The following is a 16,770-nucleotide window of genomic DNA, read 5'->3' as shown; positions in this document are numbered from 1 at the left end:
GGATTTCAATCCAGGACCCACAGAATGAAGTACAGGTACAACTTTGGTGTGTGTTATGGCGTATTCATCCCCGTCCACCGTAAGGGGGAGCCCAGGGATTCCCTCCCACTGTAAGGGGGAGCCCAGGGATTCCCTCCCACTGTAAGGGGGAGCTCGGGGATTCTCGTCCACTGTAAGGGGGGAGCCCGGGGATTCTCTCCCACTGTAAGAGGGGAGCCCGGGGATTCTCTCCCACTGTAAGGGGGGAGCCCGGGGATTCTCGTCCACCGTAAGGGGGAGCCCGGGGATTCTCGTCCACTGTAAGGGGGGGGGGAGCCTGGGGATTCCCTCCCTCTGTAAGGGGGAGGGGGGGAAGCCTGGGGATTCTCTCCCACTGTAAGGGGGGAGCCCGGGGATTCTCTCCCAATGTAAGGGGGAGCCCGGGGATTCTCTCCCTCCCTAAGAGGGAGCCCAGGGATTCCCTCCCACTGTAAGGGGGAGCCCGGGGATTCCCACCCTCCCTAAGGGGGAGCCCAGGGATTCCCTCCCACTGTAAGGGGGAGCCCGGGGATTCCCTCCCACTGTAAGGGGGAGCCCGGAGATTCCCTCCCTCCCTAAGGGGGAGCCCGGGGATTCCCTCCCACTGTAAGGGGGAGCCCGGGGATTCCCTCCCACTGTAAGGGGGAGCCCGGGGATTCTCTCCCACTGTAAGGGGGGAGCCCGGGGATTCCCTCCCACTGTAAGGAGGGAGCCCGGAGATTCTCTCCCACTGTAAGGGGGAGCCCGGAGATTCTCTCCCACTGTAAGGGGGAGCCCGGGGATTCCCTCCCACTGTAAGGAGGGAGCCCGGGGATTCTCCCCCACTGTAAGGGGGGGGGGGGGGGGGGGGAGCCCGGGGATTCTCTCCCACTGTAAGGGGGGAGCCTGGGGATTCTCTCCCTCCCTAAGGGGGAGTCCTGGGAATACCAGTCCACGTTCTCCAATTGTCCAGGTGGGAAGGCGTTTGACAGTTTCACGGTGAAAGTCACACTCAATGCAAACTCGGGGCCTACGGGTCTGCAATGAAGTACATTCAGGCTACACGAGACTGCTAAATGAACCATATCCCCCACCCCTCTTACACAGTACACCTGTCCCACCCCACCACCCGCAAAACACCGGTCCCCCCGCCCCCCCCCCCCCCCCCAACCCACCCGGCCTCCAAACACCCGCTCAGACTGGGCACAAAGCAATTTGTGATTAACGTTCAGATGTTCACAATTTACTCAGGAACTGTGTGTCAACCTTGGCACACAGACCATCAAATAACACTCTGCAAACACTGTGTCTGTCACTTGCTCCTGATTCACCAGCACTGTGAGGATAAATTACATTAAAACTGGCAGTTCGGTTCAGCGAGAAGTGTGGCCATTGGTGGGGTGGTTCAGTGAGCCGTGGGACGTGTGGCCATTGCGGGGGTGGTTCAGTGAGCCGTGGGACGTGTGGCCATTGCGGGGGTGGTTCAGTGAGGCAGGGAGAAGTGTGGCCATTGCTGGGGTGGTTCAGTGAGCCGTGGGACGTGTGGCCATTGCGGGGGTGGTTCAGTGAGGCAGGGAGAAGTGTGGCCATTGTTGGGGAAGTTCAGTGAGGCAGGGAGAAGTGTGGCCATTGTTGGGGAAGTTCAGTGAGGCAGGGAGAAGTGTGGCCATTGTTGGGGTGGTTCAGTGAGGCAGGGAGAAGTGTGGCCATTGTTGAGGAAGTTCAGTGAGCCGTGGTACGTGTGGCCATTGCTGACAGTCGGTGTCAGATTTATTTATATTTCAGGGCTCAAGATACAAACTAGGAGTGTAAACATGCTCGATGATAAAACACTCAATCTTTTGGTACCTGCCAATATTTAACTTTAACCCCAGCTCACACAAAAAAAAGAGACAGTGTAGCCCGGGAGCGAGGGGCCAGAGAGCGATGGACCTAACTAAATACTGAGCCGGGATCCACAGGCAGGAGGCAGTAATGGTTATTGATGTAATGGATATTTAAAATGGTGAAAGGATGGGACGGTGGAGAGCAGGAGACTGATCCAGTCGTTGAGGGTCCAGGACAATGGACCAGAAATCCAGGATTAAATGCGAGAGATTTAGAGCAGGGGCAGGAGAAACCTGTTGACACGGAGAGTTGTGAGGCTGTGGGATTCTCTCCCAGGGCTGGTGGTCGAGGCCGAAACCGTGTCAACATTCAGGATTAGATCGAAGAGAGGGGGATGAAGGAAAAGGAAATAAAGGGATGTGAGAACAGGGCGGGTAAAGGTGATCAGGACTATTTGCTCGCACAGACTAGTTGGGCCGAATGGCCTGTTTCTGTGTTGTAACATCTGTGTATGTAGCTATGGAGCTGAGGCTGCACAATGCTGGATGGCCAGTTCTAAAGCTCCATCTGGTGGGAGGTGGCAGGGAAGGGGAGGCGGAGACACTTTATCATGGGAACTCCTATTGAGAAGCTCCTAGATGCAAGACAGAATAAGGAGTGTGTGACATACACACTGATTCTCTTTTATGGGTTATAGATAGATAGATGTTTAACCCATCACGATTTATTCCGAAACTTTGCAACTGTGACAGACACTCTGGAGGTGCGACACTTTCCTGTATGACAATTTTTCCAAATCCTGTGGACATTTGCATCTAATTTATATTGCATACATACAGTCTGAGCAGAATATCTTCCAGTACCTGAGGAACAGATTCAAGACTGCACTCACTCGTGAGCAGACGCACCGGACAGTGCACACACTCGTGAGCAGACGCACCAGACAGTGCACACACTCGTGAGCAGACGCACCGGACAGTGCACACACTCGTGAGCAGACGCACCAGACAGTGCACACACTCGTGAGCAGACGCACCGGACAGTGCACACACTCGTGAGCAGACGCACCGGAGAAAGCACACACTCGTGAGCAGACGCACCGGACAGTGCACACACTCGTGAGCAGACGCACCGGACAGTGCACACACTCGTGAGCAGACGCACCGGACAGTGCACACACTCGTGAGCAGACGCACCGGACAGTGCACACACTCGTGAGCAGACGCACCGGACAGTGCACACACTCGTGAGCAGACGCACCGGACAGTGCACACACTCGTGAGCAGACGCACCGGACAGTGCACACACTCGTGAGCAGACGCACCGGACAGTGCACACACTCGTGAGCAGACGCACCGGACAGTGCACACACTCGTGAGCAGACGCACCGGACAGTGCACACACTCGTGAGCAGACGCACCGGACAGTGCACACACTCGTGAGCAGATGCACCGGACAGTGCACACACTCGTGAGCAGACGCACCGGAGAAAGCACACACTCGTGAGCAACAGACTCGAGGGGTTCACACTCGTGCCATGGTGCATGCTGTTTGCCTGTGGCACACACGAGTAAGTTAAGTTCCCTCAGAATAAACTGTGTACTCTGCAGCCATCCCTCTCATTTTCTGCACACATACTGAGGATTATACAGTGGCACACTCAGTGAGAGATCAATGGTCTAACTCACTGCACCCTTAGACTGACATTCATGTTCTAAAACACTCACATTAATATATCAATGTTCCAACTATCACACAATTACACCGATATACAAATGATGCAAGTCACTGCAGATCCCAGCCGCTCCCCCACTTTATTGATTTATAAAAGCAAAACCTGCTCAGTTGGCAAAAAAGCCGAGTAATAGAGAGCGAGGCCAGTGAGCCGGCTATTTATAGCATGGCCCACACTGCAGAGCGGCAAGCAGCACAATCTCTGAAAGGTGGTAACACTGCAGTCAGGCGGTGTGAGCAATGTGCGGCTGCATGCACACTCCCGAGTATTTCACTAAATCGCAGCGAGTGTGGAGACAGAGAGCAGCTGGCCGCCTCCCCATTCACACCAAGCTCAGTACACACTTAACGAGGGTGGAAAAATGTCCAGGCAGAACCCCCCCCACCCCCGGCTCCTAGTCACCCAGTGCTTTCAGCATTTACCGCGCTGGGCTGGTGAATCAACAGGTTTCTGGTATCAGGAACAGAGGGCCGACTGTGCCAAAAAAGGACATTCAGTCCATTCGGCCAGACCCAAGGGTCCGAAACGTGCTGTTCACTGTCAATAACCCTTCATTGAGTTTTTCCCAAATGCTAGCCCAACTCCCTGTTGATCTCAAGCAGCTCCCTGATCTCTCCATTCTAAACAGCCCTCTGTACACTCCCCACTCCTCTGTACAGTACTACCTAATCTCTCCATTCTAAACACCCCTCTGTACAGTACTACCTGATCTCTCCATTCTAAACACCCCTCTGTACAGTGCTACCTGATCTGTCCACTCCCCACCCCTCTGTACGGTAGTTCTGTCTCATCTGTCTACTCCCCACCCCTGTGCACGACACGCAGCCTCCCCATGTCCCCTGCCCCCTGACAATGCGTCCTCCCAATTTCTAAACAAAAACTTCCATGAAAGGGCTACCTGTCTTTACCTGGGGGCACACCTGCCTGTAGTAATCTCCAACACACAGACATTGTTGAGGACAGGAAGCCAGTATCCTGGCAACAGCATCACATTTCCTCCAATCAGCAGCCGCCGCTTCTGCACTCTGACCTCCAGCAATTCCAGCTGTAAACAGAAAGTGAAAAAATAAAAATGGGGCAGACGGGCCCCGCGGTGCAGACGGTGGGGGGACCCAGGGTGCAGACGGGGGCGGGACCCACGGTGCAGACGGGGGCGGGAGGGGGGGACCCACGGTGCAGACGGACAAGACAACTACGAGGCTCCTCTGAATGTGTGTTATGTTGACAGGGGGATTTTGCAGCAGTTTGGGCAGGTGCAGGGTTTTCTGTCAAACTCGCAAAGCAGCTTCATTTGATGGTGTGAGCGTCGGATGGTTCTGGTGCATCTCCAAGTCTCTAGTTAATGTCAGCGCACTGATTAAAATGGGACTCGAGGTACGAGGTCCTATTAGTCACAGTGACGTGTGACGTGTGCCACATTAAATGCAGCCGAGGATCCCAGGTACACGGAGCCCTGTGTTGAGAGACTGGTCAGTGCGTACGTGGAGACAGGGATGGGGAGGGGAGGGCAATGGTTTAATTGCAGTGCGAATGGTGCAGGCTCCAGCTGCAGTGAAATGTAAAACAGAGTAATTCTAGAGTCCGTGCACTGCGGGACATCAAACAGCACAAAGATGAAAGATCTTCCATTCTTAATCGTTCGACTCAACCGGTTAATCCGTTAATTCCTACACAACTTTTACAAAATCTTGAAGTTTGGCACAAACAGACACATTTCTCAGAAACTTAAGAAAACCTTTCAGCCTTTTACCCAAAGCTGCAACAGACAAGCAAACGTTCCTGCAATGCACAGAAACCACCCGATACAGTTCACTGTAGCAGCCAGGTTTCCGGCCACACACCTGGGAAGTGCGAGAGGCGTCCCTTGGCCTCAGCACCTCCGGGCGAAGTCTGGGCTCCTGCTCCTGACCCTTTCTGCAAAGTGCCCCCCCTACTCCCTCCACTACAGTATTTAAAGCAGCGACTGGATGAGGGAGGCCAGCTCCACCCCACTGCTGGCCAGGGGATCATGTTTTATAAAAGCTCTGCCCACAGCAACATCAGAGCAGGACTCCACGTACAGAATATGCTGCAGCTTCACCTCGACATCCCACATCAGCACATAGTGTCCCCGTCATCCATCATCATAGTCAGTCCCTCGAAATCAAGGAAGACTTGCTTCCACTCTAAAAATGAGTTCTTACGTGACGGAACAGTCCAATATGGGAATTGCAGTCTCTGTCACAGGTGGGATAAATAGTCATTGGAGAAAAGGGTGGGTGGGGAGTCTGGTTTGCCACACACTCCTTCGCTGCCTGCGCCTGTTTCTGCATGCGCTCGGCGATGAGACTCGAGGTGCTCAGCGCCCTCCCGGATGCACTTCCTCCACTTAGGGCGGTCTTTGGCCAGGGACTCCCAGGTGTTGGTGGAGATGGTGCACTTTATCAGGGAGGCTTTGAGAGTGTCCCTGTAACGTTTCCTCTGTCCACCTTTGGCTCGTTTGCCATGAAGGAGTTCAGAGTAGAGCACTTGCTTTGAAAGTCTTGTGTCAGGCATGCGAACAATGTGCCTGCCCAACGGAGCTGATCGAGTGTGGTCAGTGCTTCGATGCTGGGGATGTTGGCCTGGTCGAGGACGCTAACGTGGGGCGTCTGTCCTCCCAGGGGATTTGCAGGATCTTACGGAGACATCGTTGATGGTATTTCTCCAGCGACTTGAGGTATCTGCTGTACATGGTCCATGTCTCTGAGCCATACAGGAGGGCGGGTATTATTACAGCACTGCCCTGTAGACCATGAGCTTGGTGGCAGATTTGAGGGCCTGGTCTTCAAATACTCTTCTCCTCAGGCAGCCATAGGCTGCACTGGCAGCGGTGCTGAATCTCGTCATCAATGCCTGCCCTTGTTGATAAAAGGCGTCCGAGATACGGGAAATTTCCACGTTGTCCAGGGCCGTGCTGTGGATCTTGATGTCTGTGTCTATTCCACCATTCAATTAAATCATCGCTAATCTATACGTTAACTCCATGAACCCTGACCCACCTGTTGGTACCAGTAAAATTTCTCCCAATCTTTCTGCGTTCCCAATTTTGAGAAGCTGTCTTGGTTACAGCCGGTCAGATCAGCCCAACAGGAGATAGCAGGATGCTGCCCCCTGCTGGATATCCGAACTGCGACAGAGTGGAAATTCCTCACTATCTTCCTGAGCAGGGAGACAGCTCCCCCTAGTACTCACATAATTTACAGCACCTGCCAATAGGTCCTATCCAACACCTTCAAACTGTTCTCGTTGGGCTGCAGTGTGAGCGAAGCAAGTCCAAATTGATCCGAGGTCCGAGTCACCAAGGGTAATGTGAAAGTTGCAGTCCAGGGGCGAGAATACTAGGCTGCCATGCATTGATCCGAGGGAGCAAGGGCAGGGGTTATTGGCAACACAGGACAGGTGCTGATCCTTGGGGGTCACTGAGGGAGGGAGATAGCGGGGTGAGGGCGAGGGAGATGGGGCGAGGGAGATGGGGCGAGGGAGAAGACAGGGGGGAGGGGGGAGGCCAGGGGGGGAGGGGGGAGGCCAGGGGGGGAGGGGGGAGGCCAGGGGGGGAGGGGGGAGGCCAGGGGGGGAGGGGGGAGGCCAGGGGGGGAGGGGGAGGCCAGGGGGGGAGGGGGGAGGCCAGGGGGGGAGGGGGGAGGCCAGGGGGGGAGGGGGGAGGCCAGGGGGGGAGGGGGGAGGCCAGGGGGGGAGGGGGGAGGCCAGGGGGGGAGGGGGGAGGCCAGGGGGGGAGGGGGGAGGCCAGGGGGGGAGGGGGGAGGCCAGGGGGGGAGGGGGGAGGCCAGGGGGGGAGGGGGGAGGCCAGGGGGGGAGGGGGGAGGCCAGGGGGGGAGGGGGAGGCCAGGGGGGGAAGGGGGAGGCCAGGGGGGGAGGGGGAGGCCAGGGGGGGACGGGGTGGCCAGGGGGGGAGGGGGTGGCCAGGGGGGAGGGGGTGGCCAGGGGGGAGGGGGTGGCCAGGGGGGAGGGGGCGGGAGGGTCACGAGGGGCAGGAGGGGAGCGAGGGAGGGGCAGGAGGGGGGAGAGGGAGGGGCAGGAGGGGGCGAGGGAGGGGCAGGAGGGGGCGAGGGAGGGGCAGGAGGGGGCGAGGGAGGGGCAGGAGGGGGCGAGGGAGGGGCAGGAGGGGGCGAGGGAGGGGCAGGAGGGGGCGAGGGAGGGGCAGGAGGGGGCGAGGGAGGGGCAGGAGGGGGCGAGGGAGGGGCAGGAGGGGGCGAGGGAGGGGCAGGAGGGGGCGAGGGAGGGGCAGGAGGGGGCGAGGGAGGGGCAGGAGGGGGCGAGGGAGGGGCAGGAGGGGGCGAGGGAGGGGCAGGAGGGGGCGAGGGAGGGGCAGGAGGGGGCGAGGGAGGGGCAGGAGGGGGCGAGGGAGGGGCAGGAGGGGGCGAGGGAGGGGCAGGAGGGGGCGAGGGAGGGGCAGGAGGGGGCGAGGGAGGGGCAGGAGGGGGCGAGGGAGGGGCAGGAGGGGGCGAGGGAGGGGCAGGAGGGGGCGAGGGAGGGGCAGGAGGGGGCGAGGGAGGGGCAGGAGGGGGCGAGGGAGGGGAAGGAGGGGGCGAGGGAGGGGAAGGAGGGGGCGAGGGAGGGGAAGGAGGGGGCGAGGGAGGGGAAGGAGGGGGCGAGGGAGGGGAAGGAGGGGGCGAGGGAGGGGAAGGAGGGGGCGAGGGAGGGGAAGGAGGGGGCGAGGGAGGGGAAGGAGGGGGCGAGGGAGGGGCAGGAGGGGGCGAGGGAGGGGCAGGAGGGGGCGAGGGAGGGGCAGGAGGGGGCGAGGGAGGGGCAGGAGGGGGCGAGGGAGGGGCAGGAGGGGGCGAGGGAGGGGCAGGAGGGGGCGAGGGAGGGGCAGGAGGGGGCGAGGGAGGGGCAGGAGGGGGCGAGGGAGGGGCAGGAGGGGGCGAGGGAGGGGCAGGAGGGGGCGAGGGAGGGGCAGGAGGGGGCGAGGGAGGGGCGGATGGCAGGAGGGGGCGAGGGAGGGGCGGATGGCAGGAGGGGGCGAGGGAGGGGCGGATGGCAGGAGGGGGCGAGGGGCAGGAGGGGGCGAGGGAGGGGCGAGGGGCAGGAGAGGCAGGGGGCTGGAGGGGGCGAGGGAGGGGCAGGAGGGGGCGAGGGAGGGGCAGGAGGGGGCGAGGGAGGGGCAGGAGGGGGCGAGGGAGGGGCAGGAGGGGGCGAGGGAGGGGCAGGAGGAGGCGAGGGAGGGGCAGGAGGGGGCGAGGGAGGGGCAGGAGGGGCCGAGGGAGGGGCAGGAGGGGGCGAGGGAGGGGCAGGAGGGGGCGAGGGAGGCGCAGGAGGGGGCGAGGGAGGGGCAGGAGGGGGCGAGGGAGGGGCAGGAGGGGGCGAGGGAGGGGCAGGAGGGGCCGAGGGAGGGGCAGGAGGGGCCGAGGGAGGGGCAGGAGGGGCCGAGGGAGGGGCAGGAGGGGGCGAGGGAGGGGCAGGAGGGGGCGAGAGAGGGGCAGGAGGGGGCGAGGGAGGGGCAGGAGGGGGCGAGGGAGGGGCAGGAGGGGCGGATGGCAGGAGGGGGCGAGAGAGGGGCGGATGGCAGGAGGGGGCGAGGGGCAGGAGGGGGCGAGGGAGGGGCGAGGGGCAGGAGAGGCAGGGGGCTGGAGGGGGCGAGGGGCAGGAGGGGGCAAGGGAGGGGCGGATGGTAGGAGGGGGCGAGGGAGGGGCAGGAGGGGGCGAGGGAGGGGCAGGAGGGGGCGAGGGGCAGGAGGGGACGAGGGAGGGGCGAGGGGCAGGCGGGGGCGAGGGGCAGGAGGGGGCGAGGGGCAGGAGGGGGCGAGGGGCAGGAGGGGGCGAGGGGCAGGAGGGGGCGAGGGGCAGGAGGGGGCGAGGGGCAGGAGGGGGCGAGGGGCAGGAGGGGGCGAAGGAGGGGTATGAGGGAGCGAGGGAGGGGCGGATGGCAGGAGGGGGCGAGGGAGGGGCGAGGGGCAGGAGGGGGCGCGAGGGGCAGGAGGGGGCGCGAGGGGCAGGAGGGGGCGCGAGGGAGGGGCGGATGGCAGGAGGGGGGGGCGAGGGGAAGGAGGGGGGGGCGAGGGGAAGGAGGGGGGGGCGAGGGGAAGGAGGGGGGGGGCGAGGGGAAGGAGGGGGGGGCGAGGGGAAGGAGGGGGGGCGAGGGGAAGGAGGGGGGGGCGAGGGGAAGGAGGGGGGGGCGAGGGGAAGGAGGGGGGGGCGAGGGGAAGGAGGGGGGGGCGAGGGGAAGGAGGGGGGGGCGAGGGGAAGGAGGGGGGGGCGAGGGGAAGGAGGGGGGGGCGAGGGGAAGGAGGGGGGGCGAGGGGAAGGAGGGGGGGCGAGGGGAAGGAGGGGGGGGCGAGGGGAAGGAGGGGGGGGGCGAGGGGCAGGAGGGGGGCGAGGGGCAGGAGGGGGGCGAGGGGCAGGAGGGGGGCGAGGGGCAGGAGGGGGGCGAGGGGCAGGAGGGGGGCGAGGGGCAGGAGGGGGGCGAGGGGCAGGAGGGGGGCGAGGGGCAGGAGGGGGGCGAGGGGCAGGAGGGGGGCGAGGGGCAGGAGGGGGGCGAGGGGCAGGAGGGGGGCGAGGGGCAGGAGGGGGGCGAGGGGCAGGAGGGGGGCGAGGGGCAGGAGGGGGGCGAGGGGCAGGAGGGGGGCGAGGGGCAGGAGGGGGGCGAGGGGCAGGAGGGGGGCGAGGGGCAGGAGGGGGGCGAGGGGCAGGAGGGGGGCGAGGGGCAGGAGGGGGGCGAGGGGCAGGAGGGGGGCGAGGGGCAGGAGGGGGGCGAGGGGCAGGAGGGGGGCGAGGGGCAGGAGGGGGGCGAGGGGCAGGAGGGGGGCGAGGGGCAGGAGGGGGGCGAGGGGCAGGAGGGGGGCGAGGGGCAGGAGGGGGGCGAGGGGCAGGAGGGGGGCGAGGGGCAGGAGGGGGGCGAGGGGCAGGAGGGGGGCGAGGGGCAGGAGGGGGGCGAGGGGCAGGAGGGGGGCGAGGGGCAGGAGGGGGGCGAGGGGCAGGAGGGGGGCGAGGGGCAGGAGGGGGGCGAGGGGCAGGAGGGGGGCGAGGGGCAGGAGGGGGGCGAGGGGCAGGAGGGGGCGAGGGGCAGGAGGGGGGCGAGGGGCAGGAGGGGGGCGAGGGGCAGGAGGGGGGCGAGGGGCAGGAGGGGGGCGAGGGGCAGGAGGGGGGCGAGGGGCAGGAGGGGGGCGAGGGGCAGGAGGGGGGCGAGGGGCAGGAGGGGGGCGAGGGGCAGGAGGGGGGCGAGGGGCAGGAGGGGGGCGAGGGGCAGGAGGGGGGCGAGGGGCAGGAGGGGGGCGAGGGGCAGGAGGGGGGCGAGGGGCAGGAGGGGGGCGAGGGGCAGGAGGGGGGCGAGGGGCAGGAGGGGGGCGAGGGGCAGGAGGGGGGGCGAGGGGCAGGAGGGGGGCGAGGGGCAGGAGGGGGGCGAGGGGCAGGAGGGGGGCGAGGGGCAGGAGGGGGGCGAGGGGCAGGAGGGGGGCGAGGGGCAGGAGGGGGGCGAGGGGCAGGAGGGGGGCGAGGGGCAGGAGGGGGGCGAGGGGCAGGAGGGGGGCGAGGGGCAGGAGGGGGGCGAGGGGCAGGAGGGGGGCGAGGGGCAGGAGGGGGGCGAGGGGCAGGAGGGGGGCGAGGGGCAGGAGGGGGGCGAGGGGCAGGAGGGGGGCGAGGGGCAGGAGGGGGGCGAGGGGCAGGAGGGGGGCGAGGGGCAGGAGGGGGCGAGGGGCAGGAGGGGGGCGAGGGGCAGGAGGGGGGCGAGGGGCAGGAGGGGGGCGAGGGGCAGGAGGGGGGCGAGGGGCAGGAGGGGGGCGAGGGGCAGGAGGGGGGCGAGGGGCAGGAGGGGGGCGAGGGGCAGGAGGGGGGCGAGGGGCAGGAGGGGGGCGAGGGGCAGGAGGGGGGCGAGGGGCAGGAGGGGGGCGAGGGGCAGGAGGGGGGCGAGGGGCAGGAGGGGGGCGAGGGGCAGGAGGGGGGCGAGGGGCAGGAGGGGGGCGAGGGGCAGGAGGGGGGCGAGGGGCAGGAGGGGGGCGAGGGGCAGGAGGGGGGCGAGGGGCAGGAGGGGGGCGAGGGGCAGGAGGGGGGCGAGGGGCAGGAGGGGGGGCGAGGGGCAGGAGGGGGGCGAGGGGCAGGAGGGGGGCGAGGGGCAGGAGGGGGGCGAGGGGCAGGAGGGGGGCGAGGGGCAGGAGGGGGGCGAGGGGCAGGAGGGGGGCGAGGGGCAGGAGGGGGGCGAGGGGCAGGAGGGGGGCGAGGGGCAGGAGGGGGGCGAGGGGCAGGAGGGGGGCGAGGGGCAGGAGGGGGGCGAGGGGCAGGAGGGGGGCGAGGGGCAGGAGGGGGGCGAGGGGCAGGAGGGGGGCGAGGGGCAGGAGGGGGGCGAGGGGCAGGAGGGGGGCGAGGGGCAGGAGGGGGGCGAGGGGCAGGAGGGGGGCGAGGGGCAGGAGGGGGGCGAGGGGCAGGAGGGGGGCGAGGGGCAGGAGGGGGGCGAGGGGCAGGAGGGGGGCGAGGGGCAGGAGGGGGGCGAGGGGCAGGAGGGGGGCGAGGGGCAGGAGGGGGGCGAGGGGCAGGAGGGGGGCGAGGGGCAGGAGGGGGGCGAGGGGCAGGAGGGGGGCGAGGGGCAGGAGGGGGGCGAGGGGCAGGAGGGGGGCGAGGGGCAGGAGGGGGGCGAGGGGCAGGAGGGGGGCGAGGGGCAGGAGGGGGGCGAGGGGCAGGAGGGGGGCGAGGGGCAGGAGGGGGGCGAGGGGCAGGAGGGGGGCGAGGGGCAGGAGGGGGGCGAGGGGCAGGAGGGGGGCGAGGGGCAGGAGGGGGGCGAGGGGCAGGAGGGGGGCGAGGGGCAGGAGGGGGGCGAGGGGCAGGAGGGGGGCGAGGGGCAGGAGGGGGGCGAGGGGCAGGAGGGGGGCGAGGGGCAGGAGGGGGGCGAGGGGCAGGAGGGGGGCGAGGGGCAGGAGGGGGGCGAGGGGCAGGAGGGGGGCGAGGGGCAGGAGGGGGGCGAGGGGCAGGAGGGGGGCGAGGGGCAGGAGGGGGGCGAGGGGCAGGAGGGGGGCGAGGGGCAGGAGGGGGGCGAGGGGCAGGAGGGGGGCGAGGGGCAGGAGGGGGGCGAGGGGCAGGAGGGGGGCGAGGGGCAGGAGGGGGGCGAGGGGCAGGAGGGGGGCGAGGGGCAGGAGGGGGGCGAGGGGCAGGAGGGGGGCGAGGGGCAGGAGGGGGGCGAGGGGCAGGAGGGGGGCGAGGGGCAGGAGGGGGGCGAGGGGCAGGAGGGGGGCGAGGGGCAGGAGGGGGGCGAGGGGCAGGAGGGGGGCGAGGGGCAGGAGGGGGGCGAGGGGCAGGAGGGGGGCGAGGGGCAGGAGGGGGGCGAGGGGCAGGAGGGGGGCGAGGGGCAGGAGGGGGGCGAGGGGCAGGAGGGGGGCGAGGGGCAGGAGGGGGGCGAGGGGCAGGAGGGGGGCGAGGGGCAGGAGGGGGGCGAGGGGCAGGAGGGGGGCGAGGGGCAGGAGGGGGGCGAGGGGCAGGAGGGGGGCGAGGGGCAGGAGGGGGGCGAGGGGCAGGAGGGGGGCGAGGGGCAGGAGGGGGGCGAGGGGCAGGAGGGGGGCGAGGGGCAGGAGGGGGGCGGGCAGGAGGGGGGCGAGGGCAGGAGGGGGGCGAGGGGCAGGAGGGGGGCGAGGGGCAGGAGGGGGGCGAGGGGCAGGAGGGGGGCGAGGGGCAGGAGGGGGGCGAGGGGCAGGAGGGGGGCGAGGGGCAGGAGGGGGGCGAGGGGCAGGAGGGGGGCGAGGGGCAGGAGGGGGGCGAGGGGCAGGAGGGGGCGAGGGGCAGGAGGGGGGCGAGGGGCAGGAGGGGGCGAGGGGCAGGAGGGGGGCGAGGGGCAGGAGGGGGGCGAGGGGCAGGAGGGGGGCGAGGGGCAGGAGGGGGGCGAGGGGCAGGAGGGGGGCGAGGGGCAGGAGGGGGGCGAGGGGCAGGAGGGGGGCGAGGGGCAGGAGGGGGGCGAGGGGCAGGAGGGGGGCGAGGGGCAGGAGGGGGGCGAGGGGCAGGAGGGGGGCGAGGGGCAGGAGGGGGGCGAGGGGCAGGAGGGGGGCGAGGGGCAGGAGGGGGGCGAGGGGCAGGAGGGGGGCGAGGGGCAGGAGGGGGGCGAGGGGCAGGAGGGGGGCGAGGGGCAGGAGGGGGGCGAGGGGCAGGAGGGGGGCGAGGGGCAGGAGGGGGGCGAGGGGCAGGAGGGGGGCGAGGGGCAGGAGGGGGGCGAGGGGCAGGAGGGGGGCGAGGGGCAGGAGGGGGGCGAGGGGCAGGAGGGGGGCGAGGGGCAGGAGGGGGGCGAGGGGCAGGAGGGGGGCGAGGGGCAGGAGGGGGGCGAGGGGCAGGAGGGGGGCGAGGGGCAGGAGGGGGGCGAGGGGCAGGAGGGGGGCGAGGGGCAGGAGGGGGGCGAGGGGCAGGAGGGGGGCGAGGGGCAGGAGGGGGGCGAGGGGCAGGAGGGGGGCGAGGGGCAGGAGGGGGGCGAGGGGCAGGAGGGGGGCGAGGGGCAGGAGGGGGGCGAGGGGCAGGAGGGGGGCGAGGGGCAGGAGGGGGGCGAGGGGCAGGAGGGGGGCGAGGGGCAGGAGGGGGGCGAGGGGCAGGAGGGGGCGAGGGGCAGGAGGGGGGCGAGGGGCAGGAGGGGGGCGAGGGGGGCGAGGGGCAGGAGGGGGCGAGGGGCAGGAGGGGGGCGAGGGGCAGGAGGGGGGCGAGGGGCAGGAGGGGGCGAGGGGGGGGGGGCAGGAGGGGGCGAGGGGCAGGAGGGGGCGAGGGGCAGGAGGGGCGGAATGGCAGGAGGGGGCGAGGGAGGGGCGGATGGCAGGGAGGGGCAGGAGGGGGCGAGGGCAGGAGGGGGCGAGAGGGCAGGCAGGAGGGGGCGAGGGAGGGCGGAGGCAGGAGGGGCAGGAGGGGCGGGAGGGCAGGAGGGGGCGAGGGAGGGGCGGATGGCAGGAGGGGGCGAGGGAGGGGCGGATGGCAGGAGGGGGCGAGGGAGGGGCGGATGGCAGGAGGGGGCGAGGGAGGGGCGGATGGCAGGAGGGGGCGAGGGAGGGGGCGGATGGCAGGAGGGGGCGAGGGAGGGGCGGATGGCAGGAGGGGGCGAGGGAGGGGCGGATGGCAGGAGGGGGCGAGGGAGGGGCGGATGGCAGGAGGGGGCGAGGGAGGGGCGGATGGCAGGAGGGGGCGAGGGAGGGGCGGATGGCAGGAGGGGGCGAGGGAGGGGCGGATGGCAGGAGGGGGCGAGGGAGGGGCGGATGGCAGGAGGGGGCGAGGGAGGGGCGGATGGCAGGAGGGGGCGAGGGAGGGGCGGATGGCAGGAGGGGGCGAGGGAGGGGCGGATGGCAGGAGGGGGCGAGGGAGGGGCGGATGGCAGGAGGGGGCGAGGGAGGGGCGGATGGCAGGAGGGGGCGAGGGAGGGGCGGATGGCAGGAGGGGGCGAGGGAGGGGCGGATGGCAGGAGGGGGCGAGGGAGGGGCGGATGGCAGGAGGGGGCGAGGGAGGGGCGGATGGCAGGAGGGGGCGAGGGAGGGGCGGATGGCAGGAGGGGGCGAGGGAGGGGCGGATGGCAGGAGGGGGCGAGGGAGGGGCGGATGGCAGGAGGGGGCGAGGGAGGGGCGGATGGCAGGAGGGGGCGAGGGAGGGGCGGATGGCAGGAGGGGGCGAGGGAGGGGCGGATGGCAGGAGGGGGCGAGGGAGGGGCGGATGGCAGGAGGGGGCGAGGGAGGGGCGGATGGCAGGAGGGGGCGAGGGAGGGGCGGATGGCAGGAGGGGGCGAGGGAGGGGCGGATGGCAGGAGGGGGCGAGGGAGGGGCGGATGGCAGGAGGGGGCGAGGGAGGGGCGGATGGCAGGAGGGGGCGAGGGAGGGGCGGATGGCAGGAGGGGGCGAGGGAGGGGCGGATGGCAGGAGGGGGCGAGGGAGGGGCGGATGGCAGGAGGGGGCGAGGGAGGGGCGGATGGCAGGAGGGGGCGAGGGAGGGGCGGATGGCAGGAGGGGGCGAGGGAGGGGCGGATGGCAGGAGGGGGCGAGGGAGGGGCGGATGGCAGGAGGGGGCGAGGGAGGGGCGGATGGCAGGAGGGGGCGAGGGAGGGGCGGATGGCAGGAGGGGGCGAGGGAGGGCGGATGGCAGGAGGGGGCGAGGGAGGGGCGGATGGCAGGAGGGGGCGAGGGAGGGGCGGATGGCAGGAGGGGGCGAGGGAGGGGCGGATGGCAGGAGGGGGCGAGGGAGGGGCGGATGGCAGGAGGGGGCGAGGGAGGGGCGGATGGCAGGAGGGGGCGAGGGAGGGGCGGATGGCAGGAGGGGGCGAGGGAGGGGCGGATGGCAGGAGGGGGCGAGGGAGGGGCGGATGGCAGGAGGGGGCGAGGGAGGGGCGGATGGCAGGAGGGGGCGAGGGAGGGGCGGATGGCAGGAGGGGGCGAGGGAGGGGCGGATGGCAGGAGGGGGCGAGGGAGGGGCGGATGGCAGGAGGGGGCGAGGGAGGGGCGGATGGCAGGAGGGGGCGAGGGAGGGGCGGATGGCAGGAGGGGGCGAGGGAGGGGCGGATGGCAGGAGGGGGCGAGGGAGGGGCGGATGGCAGGAGGGGGCGAGGGAGGGGCGGATGGCAGGAGGGGGCGAGGGAGGGGCGGATGGCAGGAGGGGGCGAGGGAGGGGCGGATGGCAGGAGGGGGCGAGGGAGGGGCGGATGGCAGGAGGGGGCGAGGGAGGGGCGGATGGCAGGAGGGGGCGAGGGAGGGGCGGATGGCAGGAGGGGGCGAGGGAGGGGCGGATGGCAGGAGGGGGCGAGGGAGGGGCGGATGGCAGGAGGGGGCGAGGGAGGGGCGGATGGCAGGAGGGGGCGAGGGAGGGGCGGATGGCAGGAGGGGGCGAGGGAGGGGCGGATGGCAGGAGGGGGCGAGGGAGGGGCGGATGGCAGGAGGGGGCGAGGGAGGGGCGGATGGCAGGAGGGGGCGAGGGAGGGGCGGATGGCAGGAGGGGGCGAGGGAGGGGCGGATGGCAGGAGGGGGCGAGGGAGGGGCGGATGGCAGGAGGGGGCGAGGGAGGGGCGGATGGCAGGAGGGGGCGAGGGAGGGGCGGATGGCAGGAGGGGGCGAGGGAGGGGCGGATGGCAGGAGGGGGCGAGGGAGGGGCGGATGGCAGGAGGGGGCGAGGGAGGGGCGGATGGCAGGAGGGGGCGAGGGAGGGGCGGATGGCAGGAGGGGGCGAGGGAGGGGCGGATGGCAGGAGGGGGCGAGGGAGGGGCGGATGGCAGGAGGGGGCGAGGGAGGGGCGGATGGCAGGAGGGGGCG

At 69.9% G+C, this 16,770-nt stretch overlaps 1 protein-coding gene across 1 annotated transcript in view; it reads right to left on the bottom strand.

Moving 5' to 3' along the window:
* The window catches only part of tango6 (transport and golgi organization 6 homolog (Drosophila)), a 145,010-nt gene that overhangs the window by 107,736 nt on the left and 20,504 nt on the right, over nt 1–16,770 (bottom strand). Inside the window, exon 5 of the mRNA XM_070898367.1 lies at nt 4,468–4,604. Coding sequence (XP_070754468.1) covers nt 4,468–4,604 — 137 coding nt within the window. The remainder of the gene's footprint in view (nt 1–4,467; nt 4,605–16,770) is intronic.

Source organism: Pristiophorus japonicus, chromosome 13, assembly GCF_044704955.1.
Source record: "Pristiophorus japonicus isolate sPriJap1 chromosome 13, sPriJap1.hap1, whole genome shotgun sequence".
NCBI classification, from domain to species: Eukaryota; Metazoa; Chordata; class Chondrichthyes; family Pristiophoridae; genus Pristiophorus; species Pristiophorus japonicus.
Note: the sequence above shows the minus strand (reverse complement) of the source record. Positions and strands in the feature narration are given on the sequence as shown.